The following is a 10,678-nucleotide window of genomic DNA, read 5'->3' as shown; positions in this document are numbered from 1 at the left end:
AAAATAAAATAAAATAAAATAAAATAAAATAAAATAAAATAAAATAAATTGAAAGGAGCTGAACATGGTGGTACATACCTTTCTATCCCAGTACCTAGCAGGCTAATGCAGGAGGTCTGCCACATTCAAGGCCCATCTGCACTACATAGCGAATTCAAGGCCAGCTTGAGATACAGAGGAGACAGTGTCCCAACACTCCTCCCACCCACTGGGGGAATAAATGAAGGAGAAAATATGTTCGAAAAGTGAAAAGTCAAATGCAAAACGAAAAACCAAGCGATATATAATCTGTTCTGGATATGATGAACACTGACCCATTGGCAATTAGTGTGAGCTACTCTTGTCACAGGAAATCCTAACAGTAATTTTTTTTTCTTACTACTACAGATTGACCTGAGGGCCTTCCCACTGAGCTACATCGCCAGGCCTTTATATATTTTTGAGACAAAGTCTCATTAAATTACTAAGTGGCCCAGGATGGGTTCAAATTTGTGATCCTTCCACCTCAGCCTCCCAGAGTGTTGGCATTATAGACATGTGCCACCATGCCAGGTTCTAATAGTAATTTTAAACTTTTTTTAAAGCAAAGTGAAGACATTTGTCTGACACTTTCATGATATAAAACAAGGTTTGGATATGTTCACATACAGTTAAACATTTATAACCAATCATATGTCAACCTAGCTTTCATGATTAGGACAAAGGGATGCCTGCTCTTTAACAACAATTTTGCACACTACAAGTCAAAATCAAGTCATTATCTTAATTTTGTGAGAGGAAAGTACCTGTCATTGTTAACTACATCAATGTTTTGCAATAGTTATGTATTTTATTTTCAGACTTAACTACTATACAGATTATTATTTTTTTTTATTTTCAATATTATCATGTTTTATTACTACTATGAATGTGATGAGTAAGGATTAAAAACAATATAAACATTGTTATTTTACTCTTTAGCCTCTACATTCTTCTATATCTTTTCTTTTATTTTTTTTTCAAAGTTTTATTGACAAACAGATAGCAATGAGACAGTTTCAAATCATATCGGAAGGACAGTTTCAACAAATAATACACTGCATATATTCTTCTTAGTGGTTAATTGCTGTACAAGATGCGGACTTGTGATCCTATTTACAAACACCATTAGAACAAATCATTCTATTCATTAAGAGAATGCAACTATATATCTATCCCAACCTCTTTGAATACACAGATACAAAATGGACATTCATCGGTATACCCCATTTTTTCTAAGTTCCGTTATTTATACAGATTATTATACACATATATGACAACTTGGAATTTTCCTTGAAAAGTCTGAGTGAAAAAGTCTGTCCTTTACAAAGGTTTTCAAGCTTTGAAACGCAGGTTCAGTAAAAATTTAAGAACTCTGAAATATATTTTTGACAACTCAGTAAAGAAACCCAAAATAAATGAAATATAAAACTGTAAATAGTTGATAAAATTCAAATATTTTAAAGTGTACTTAACAGGTGTCATGAAATAAGAAGGAAATGTTCAAAAGAGGAGAGGACAAAGAAAAGAAGGGAAAAGTAAAAAAAAAAAAAAAAGGAAGAAAAGAAAACTGGAAACAAAGCTTTTGTAAATGAGGAAAAAAGGGTTGAAGGGAGGGCAGGAGAATGGGAAAAAAAGAATGAAGTTACTCATGTACTGGTACAAGTTCTCTAGGATAAATACGATCATTATATATACCTAAAATGTACAATAATATACGAAGAAAAAGTTTAAATGTTTTAATTGCAGTTTGGACATTGTGGAACGTTTCAATGAAATAAGTGACACATTACAGACTTTAGATATGCATAGAGTAGATTTGTTAATTCATTTTAAAAATTATTAAAGCACTGAGATAAAATTGAGATAACAAGGTAATGAACTATGAAACAAAAATAATAAGATCAAGAGAAATTTTCTTTTTTTTTTTTCTGCTCCGAATGCCTTCAGGGCAGGTTTGGCTGGCTTGAGTTGTGGGGATCGAACCACAGCAACCTGAGCCTGACTGCTTTGTTGAAGCAGCCACCTAAAGAACTGAGCTAAGGGGCAGGCCGCCTGAGAACTTTTCTTGACAGTAAGAAGCAAACAATAACAAAAAACTTTTATAACAAAAATAATAATTCACAAAGAAAAAAATCATTTCAGCATATGCACATATAAAAACACCATGCTATACAACTTACATATATATATAATTTCATCAATTATATTTATAAAGCTGAAAAAGATGGAGAGTTAATTTGCAAATATAGTAGTAGACATCACTTAACAGAAATAAATTACATAAACTCACTGAAGGATACTGAAATTTCATTTGATCTCAAAATAACATTGATAGTGATGACATGTTAATACATAACACGATTATAATGAATACATTTGATGAGAGTGCTTTCAATTAAAATAGATTACTAATTTTATAAAAAAACTCCAAATGTCCAAATATAAAATATTAGGAAGTTTTCTGAAATTTGATAAACCTCTGAAAACATATATATTACCAATAATGAACTATGAAGATGAAAAACATTTTTCTGAATCATCACTAATAAAACAAAGTGACCAACCACACAAGCAAAAAGATGGAATTCTCTCATTCTTTCTTGAGAAGATGAAATTCTCTCATTCTCTTAGGGGAAGAAGCATATAGAGCTGCAACAGGCAGGCATCAAAAATGTTATTTTAAAAATTTGTGTTACTTAGGATAGTTTTCCACTTTCAAAAATCTACATTTTGAGCCTGTTGTGGTGGCGCACACCTGTAATCCCAACACTCAAGAACCTGAGCCCAGAGGATCCCCACAAATTCAAGAACAGCCTGGGTGACACAGAGAGCTCAAGGCCAACCTACACCGCAAAGTGAGGCCCTGCCTCAAAACAACAACAAATCTATCATTGTTTTTTTAAAACTCTAAATATATACTTATTTTTGCATCTGCTTTTGTATTTGATTGCTACTCTTTTTCTTCTACAGCCTTCACTCATCAAATTATACATAAGCATCAGGCTTCACAAAATCTGGCCTGGCCCCTGTTCATTCTCTCTCTCTGCCTAACTGGTTCACTCTTCACCCTTCTTGTCTTCTAATCTATTCTCCAAGCCAGAGGCTACAGGACCTTCTAAAACTTTATGTATAATTATATTTTTCCCTTAGTCTTCCAGTGATTTCCAGTTAGCCTAGATATAAAAGCAAACTCCTCCAATTCTCCATGGTGAATGTGATCATTATACACACCTAAAAACTGTACCAATAAAATCTGATTGGAAACACATACACACATACATACATACATACAAGCAAAAACCTTAACATGGGATCTAAGCCTGTCTACCTCTCTTCTCCATGTGCTCTCCACACTGGTGTCTTCTGATTCTTGGAATGTACCACCACAAGAACTTAGTATATGCTGTACCTAGTGCCTAGAAGCCAACCAGCCACCCTATTACTCCATTGATAAATTATCTCCTCCTGAGCTTTCAAAATTTCCCCCAAAAGTCAATTCTAGAGCACTTTAGTTTGTCAGCTCCCAAATGCTTCTAGTACCCTTTTTTCTTCACAGCATGACTATTTGTAATCAAATACTTCTGTGACTGCTTAATCACACAACTCTGCTAATGGACTACAAATTCCACGAAAGGTAGACCAGCCTACACGTGGCACAAAATTATACAATTTCGGGTCTCAAAGAGTGAACAATCTAAATACATGCACATAAAAACTAAAATGATTTAACAGTTGTACATTTTTTGGGGACATCAATACACCTGGATCAGATTCTTTTTTGTAAGAAGGTCTTGGGCAATTCTTGAACCTGACATGAATTAGCTACTCCACCAGCTAAACCTAGTACTCTCCCAGCATAATTCCTTTTTTTTTTGCCTCTGACAAACTGTGTGTGTGTGTGTGTGTGTGTGTGTGTAGGGTCTCACCACGCAGCTCAAACTCATGGTGCGTCTCCTATTTTCAGCCTCCCCAGCCCTGGGATTACAGGCGCACACCACTGTGCCCGGAGGCGGGGCTGGTGCAGCATGGGGTACCCAGGATCGAATCCTGCTAAACAGCAAACTTCTTCTTTTTTTAAACAACAACAAAAAGGGATGGGGACATAGCTTGGCGGTCTAAACACCTGCCTGGCAAGCGCAAGCACCCAGGTTCGATCCCCAATATCGCATGGCCTGCCTGTCCTGGAACCCCGCATACCCTGGAACCCTAGCGCGGGGGAAGCCGAGACAGGAGAACCACTGAGAGTTCCAAGCCAGCCTGGGCTATACACAGTGAGTTCAAAGCCAGTTTAACAGAGAGTCTGTCTCAAAAAACTCGAAAACCTAATTTTAAAAAAAGTAACAAAAATGATGCCGTACCAGCAGCAGAGAGCTTGCCTATAGGTAGCGTGCAGGAAGGCCTAGATTCCATCCCCCCACAGAAAATAAAATTAAAAATCCCAGGTTTATTTTTGTTACATAGTGAATGACATGGTTACATATAAGAGGTTTCTAAGTGCTTTCACAACTATTTTCATCTTATAGAACATTGCTTTCTCGGTTTTAAAAGACTTTTCTTGTCTCCATGGAATTTTTTTAAAAAAATACATGTTTTTACTAGCAAGGAGGCACTGTTGAATTAGGCTAGGGATTTAATTAACTTGACAATTTACTTCACCAGGTATATTTGTTTTTATAGACTTTAACAGGGAAGCAAGAGTAGTCTACTTACCACAGAAATTTCTGGAGCTCGTGCTCTCACTGAATTTTTTTTTTTTTTTTTTTTTTTTGGTTACTTAACGATGTGGAGTGGCCATGCTTGAAGGATTTGTTTGTTCCAGTTCGCATCTTCCAACATCTTCTAGGCTTCCGAAAATTCACCAAGGTATACTGTACTACAATAAAGCCGTCAGGATACCTGCACCAAAAGTGCTTGAAACCAAGATGTCAGCCGCGGAACATCATCAGGCTTCGGAGTTCGAGCTGAACTCCAGTCCGGCTCATGAAGCAACCCCTGACACAAAAGCAGACACCAAGCTCTACCTCATCCGGGGTTAAAACTGAAACAGACCACACGTCGGGGCCCTGAACAACTGCTGTTACCTCGAGAATGAACCTGGGAAAGCCCAGGCTTCCCCGCCGGGTGATCTCATCTACAGAACGGGACAATCTTCTTATTTACTTCACTGATTAGCGTCCGCGGATTCCTCTTGCTTTTCATCTTCTGTCTCCTCCATTTAAACTCTCCAGCCAGCGCTCAGAAACAGGTCCTACCGGCCCGCCACCCGCGGACTTGGCCCCCTTCCCACCGCAGCCCGCGCTCCCCACGTGTCTCGCCTCCCGCTCGGCCCGCCCAGGCCCCGCCCACGGGCCGCCCACGGGCGTCACGTGACGGCGCGGCGTGCCCCGCCCCCTGCCTCGGGCTCACGTGATCGCGCCTCGGGAGCGAGAGCCTGACCCCAGCGCCCGGCCTTCTAGGCGCCGCCTTTTCTCACGCTGAGGCTGGTCGGGCTCTGGCCCTCTGATCACCTGCGGGCCCGGCAGCCTGTCCCTCTGCGGGCTACCCCGGAGCGCTGTCAGCCATGCGGCTTGTCCCTGTAGCCCCGGGTGGGCCCCGCTGGGGCAGTGACCGCCGCCTGCCCGCCTGCAGCCCGGCGCCGCTGCTGCTCCTGCTGCTGAGCGGCTGCCTGGGGGAGCCGAGGCTGGCGGCCGCCTCTCGGAGGCCCAATGTGGTGCTCGTGCTCACCGACGACCAGGACGAAGCGCTCGGCGGCATGGTAACCCTTCTCTGCCCGCCCCGCCCCTCCGCTTCCCCGGCCGCCTTGCGGGCTGCTGCTGGCCGCGTTTCCCGTCCCCGCGCGCGGCCGCTCCCCCGGGGGGTTCGCCTGCGCCTGCCGCTCGGGCCCTGCGTGCGGGTCTCAGGGCCCAGGACCCACTTTCGTTTTCTGGGGTGATTCATCTGTAGGTGCTGCCCTTTGCAGCTGAGTCTGGACCTTACGGCTTGCAACATTTTAGTTCACATCTTAAAATAAGTGAGCGTCAGTTAAACTGTTGAACCTGCGGGGAGCAGGTTCTGAACGGAGTACGCAAGTCTTGATTGCCTTTCTTTGGGGTTAGAGGATCAGAGGCCAAATTTAGCCCCTTTTATAAAGGACCTAGGCCACCTCTGCATTCGTGGCTGTGTATAATGCCTGTGCCTGGTATCAATATAATAAATGCTAAAATGAACTAATCTGGTAAGTAAGCTGTCGAACAGTAGGGTTTTTTTTGCCTTACAAAAATCAAAATTCAATTAGCTTAATTGAATTCTTGGCTGAAGTATTAGATATTGTCAGCGGTCCTTGGGAGTTGTCATGTGACTTCATTCTTTTCCAAGAGTTCATTTTGCTTTAAAGTTATGGGATTTACGGCTTTTGGAGCGTTTGCCCTCCAACTCCCTAGAGGAAGCTGGAAAGAGGTTTCCCTAGCGAAAAGAGGCAGTGACCTGTTGCAGCACGACAAAAGCCTGAATGGTCTAATCCTGAATCCAGCCTGTTCCTCATCTTTCAAAGACAGTGCTTTAGTTCCTTTTTTTTTTTTTCTTCAGTGGAATGCTGAAACTATGAAAACTCTAGGCAAGAGGTTCCTGTGTTTTTTTTTTTTTTTTCTGTGTGGTAATGCCATAGCTCAGCGTCTCAAACTGTTGGACCCGATTATGTGAAATCAGTTTTGTGAGTGACTACCAATATTTTGGCTTTTCTTGGGGGTAGAATAAAAATCGTGTGTGTGTGTGTGTGTGTGTGTGTGTGAGAGAGAGAGAGAGAATGAGAATGAGGATACACATATTCATAGCATGCTGAAGAGTGTTTAGTGCAGCAAGCTTTGAGCTCAAGGGTGATCCTCCTGCCTCAGCCTTCTGAGTGCTGAAATTACAGGCATGGCGCCACCACATGCAGCTAAGATAGTTTTTCATAACTGATGTTTACTACTTCCCTTTTTACCTCCATATTCATTCCTTTCACGTATGCCTCATGACCTTTTAGTTTTGCCCAACCATGTTGATATCAAGAGTTTTGACTTCTTCCTTCCTGGATTTACTCTGGTTTGCTAGCTACACTTACCTTCCTGCTCACAAAACTCCTGTTATTCTTCTTTATTGTCCTTGTAGAGTGTTTTGTCCAAGAAAAAAAAAAATCCATTTCTGTCATTGACTAAAGTACTTAAAAGATCAAGCAGTCATATCTCTGTTCAAAGCAAAATTCCTTATGTTAATAAGATATTTTCTTCAGTTCTGTTGACAATAGCAGTTGTGTATTTATTTGAGGTTTCTTTTTAGTATGTTAATCTTAAAAAAAAAAAAAAAAAAAGACATTTGTAGTGAAGAGGGGAGCCAAAATTGAGTGGTGGGGGGAAAAATATGAAACTTAGTGCTCTCAACTCTTAAAATTCTGGGGCTGGAGATCTAGCTCAGCAGAACGCTTGCCTAGCAAGCTGGAAGCCCTGGGTTTAGTTCTCAGCAGCGAAAACAAAAAATAAACTTCGCCTAAAAACAATTTTTAAAAATACAAGAAAAGACAAAGGAAATTCTGACTTGATTTTTCAGAAGTCTATTTGAAGTATTTACTATTACTATTATGTAAAATTATTAGTTTCCTATTATTACTATGTCAGAATGGTCTGTCAGACACCACTCCAGAGAGGAGACACAGGACAGGAACAGTGTTCAAGAACCTACTTTGGAACCAGCAGAGTATGAGGTGTTTTATAGCCAGTCCTCACAGGAGTTCTGTCCTGAGGATACTGTCCCTATCCTGAATAGGAAACTAAGTTTTGAAGTGGTTAGGAAATTTGGCCAAAGTTCATGTAGCTAGGAAGGTATTTTTATCATTCCACGAACCCCAGGTTCATTCTTCTGTTCTAAAATACTATAATAAAAGTCTGACTTAGTGGATGTTATGTCACATTCTCCCACCAGTATAATCACTTATTCAGGGCTGCCAGTGGGGTCACCAAACTTTAATTTACATGTAAGACTGTGTATCATCTCTTCATTAGTGTGGAGAGAATTCTCTGCACTAAAAGATTACAAATTGCTGAGATAGTTGGCAAAGTCTGCAGTAGTCAACACCCAGACTAAGGCCAATGAACTATAGTCCTCATATGTTTTTTTTTTTTATTTGTTTGTTTGTTTATTTTGTGTGTGTGTGTGTGTGTGGCCAGCTCAGCCCACCAGGGGGCGGGGCTGGCTGGCATGTGGTGCTGGGGGATTGAACCGCGGTCCCTGTGCTTTGCTAAGCTTGTTCTAAGTAGGTGCTTTAGACCACTGAGCCATCTCACCAGCCCCCTCATATGGTTTTGGTTTAAGGTGAAATTTTTTAGTTCTCTTTCATACAGTCTTTTATGTAGTCACATCGTCTCTAATACTTCACTGTATTCTGCTGTTATTTTTTGTTTCAGGTATCATGTGTTGTACTCTGCTGTTATTTTTCCCACGGAGTTTCCTTTTTTTTTTTTGTTATGCAGTGGACACACTGTTCTTCACAGACACATAACTTCCCCTTTTCAAAATCATTCATTTGAGGAAGAAATTACATTTCTTCTTCAAATTACATTTGGTCAAGACCTCAAAAGATGCAAAGGGAGAGGCTGCAATGATATATCAGAGAATAAATATGTCCTTAAAGAAAAATTACTCCCATCATTGAAAGCCTTAGAATTATGACAGTTATCAAAACCCTGAGTAGCTGTACAGGGGACCAGGAAAATAAATGACCCAGTAGGGTTTTATGGAAGGAATTTTGCTTGGGATCATGAAGTTCTCTCTTGCAAGACTGTAAGGTTGGCCACTGCTTAATGACCGTGGTCTTGTCCAGCCACTGTCTGTTCAGGTTAGCGTGGAGTCCTACGTTTTCAGCAGTGTACTTTCTTGCTGGGCCTTGTGTAATGAAGCGCAGATTGTGGTTATCGCTTGTACGCTACTAGCAATGAACAGAAACTTCTTTCTTAGATGACATAATTCTTCCACAGTCTTCCATCATCATTTGGCTCTGTCCCACCTGTCTGACATTGCCTTGACCTATTTTCTTTTCTTTTCAGACTTCCTCTACCATGCGGGCTTTGTCTCTGCTTCTCTTGGCGGCAGCCTCTGTGCTCCTTGTACTCAGCCTGGGCACATCCTCTTCCATATCTTAGCACGGCTGACTCTTCATCTGGGCAGCAAATATCTCTGTGAAAGAGAGCTTTCTTGCCCACCCATTTAAAATAGTTTTCTTCCCACTGGCGCAGCCACTTCATCTTGGATTATTTTCTTAGCACTTCTTACTACCTGAAATGTTTTTAACCTGTTGTTTACATATTGGTCAGTGTGATGATTAAATCTCAACTCAGTCGGCTAACAGAGGCCTTTTCCCAGCTTACATGTCTCATTTTCTCTCCCAAAGTCTAGTAGTAACTTGTAGTTAAAGACTCACGCCAGTCTTTAACCCACTATTCTTTTCCTTTTTTTTTTTTTTTTTTGGCGGAACCAGGGATTGAACTCAGGCCCTTGCGCTTGCCAGGGAAGCGCTTATTCCACTAAGCCATCTCCCCAGCCCCTGTTCTTTTCCTAAGAATCACATCTAGTGATGTTTTGAGGAAACCTAAAGACAACATTGCCTCTTTTTTTTGGTACCAGGACCTGAACTCAAGTCCTTGAATTTGCAGGTGCTTATGCCTGTGAGCTATCTTTCTAGAATCCTGTAGAAGATCTACTTGTGGAATTATCAAAGTTTGGCTTGATTAAGTTAGAATTGTCATCCTTTCTAGTTTATAAGTTCTGTAGGTTTTCTGCTAATATAAAGGAATGGGAGAGTAATTTTGTATGTTGTTGAAAATGAGGCTCTTATTAATTTAGTAATTTATTTGGATTGTCAGTCTTTAAGGAATTACACAAAGTATATTTAAACTATGCTGAATATGGAAGTAGATTTCAAAGGTATTTAAGATCATAACCTGTCGAGTCTCAAGACAATGAAATAAGCCTCTATATCAGCAGTTTCTACTGTCTGGAATGTGAATAAAGATTGCTAGTGTTCCTATTATTTGTATTTAAATACTTTTGTCCTCTCAGATGAACTTAAGTTCTTTGTATTTGTCAGAATTTTATGCATTGAACAAACATTGAAAAGCAAGAATATAAATAAAGTAATTTCTGATAGGCCTCCATCCTGTGAGGATTCCGGAGTGCAGCTTCCTGTCCCAACTCAGGTGCTTACCCTGAGGTGGTGAATGGTCTGATGCAGGGCGCAGAGAGCTGGTAGTTGAGGGTGTGTGTCTGGGCTCCACCACTGAGTATGGCATTGAAGGCAGTCTTTGAGGCTCAAAGCCTCGTCTGGCTTTCAGAATCTTAAGTGTGGTCTAACTTCTTTCTTAGGGTGTGAGCTTCTGCTTCTGCTGCTTTTTCCTTTTCCTTTTTTCTTCGGTTGTGGAAATTGAATTTAGGACCTTTTGCTTGCTGGGCAGCTGCTGTGCTACTAAGTTATATTCCCAGTTCTGAACTCCTGCTTCCAAAGGTGAATCCCTGGAGACAGATCTGCCATGTCTACTTTGAAAGGGAACTGGTAACACATAAAGAAAGGGCAGGGCCGGGGAGATAGCTCAGTAGAATAAGCACTTACCTGGCAAGTGCAAGGTCCTGAGTTCAATCCTGATACCGCAAAAAA

At 40.8% G+C, this 10,678-nt stretch overlaps 2 protein-coding genes across 2 annotated transcripts in view; one reads left to right on the top strand and one right to left on the bottom strand.

Moving 5' to 3' along the window:
• The window catches only part of LOC101587027 (microtubule-associated proteins 1A/1B light chain 3B), a 12,674-nt gene extending 7,361 nt beyond the window's left edge, over positions 1-5,313 (bottom strand). The window contains exons 1-2 of the mRNA XM_004632194.2: positions 5,309-5,313; positions 3,971-3,975 (exon numbers count right to left, since the gene is read on the bottom strand). The gene's annotated coding sequence lies outside the window, so the exon portion shown is untranslated. The remainder of the gene's footprint in view (positions 1-3,970; positions 3,976-5,308) is intronic.
• A 121-nt stretch (positions 5,314-5,434) lies between these two features.
• The window catches only part of Gns (glucosamine (N-acetyl)-6-sulfatase), a 39,745-nt gene continuing 34,501 nt past the window's right edge, over positions 5,435-10,678 (top strand). Inside the window, exon 1 of the mRNA XM_004632129.2 lies at positions 5,435-5,776. Coding sequence (XP_004632186.1) covers positions 5,582-5,776 — 195 coding nt within the window. The 5' untranslated portion in view covers positions 5,435-5,581. The remainder of the gene's footprint in view (positions 5,777-10,678) is intronic.

Source organism: Octodon degus, unplaced genomic scaffold, assembly GCF_000260255.1.
Source record: "Octodon degus isolate 3935 unplaced genomic scaffold, OctDeg1.0 scaffold00047, whole genome shotgun sequence".
Taxonomy (NCBI): Eukaryota; Metazoa; Chordata; class Mammalia; order Rodentia; family Octodontidae; genus Octodon; species Octodon degus.
Note: the sequence above shows the minus strand (reverse complement) of the source record. Positions and strands in the feature narration are given on the sequence as shown.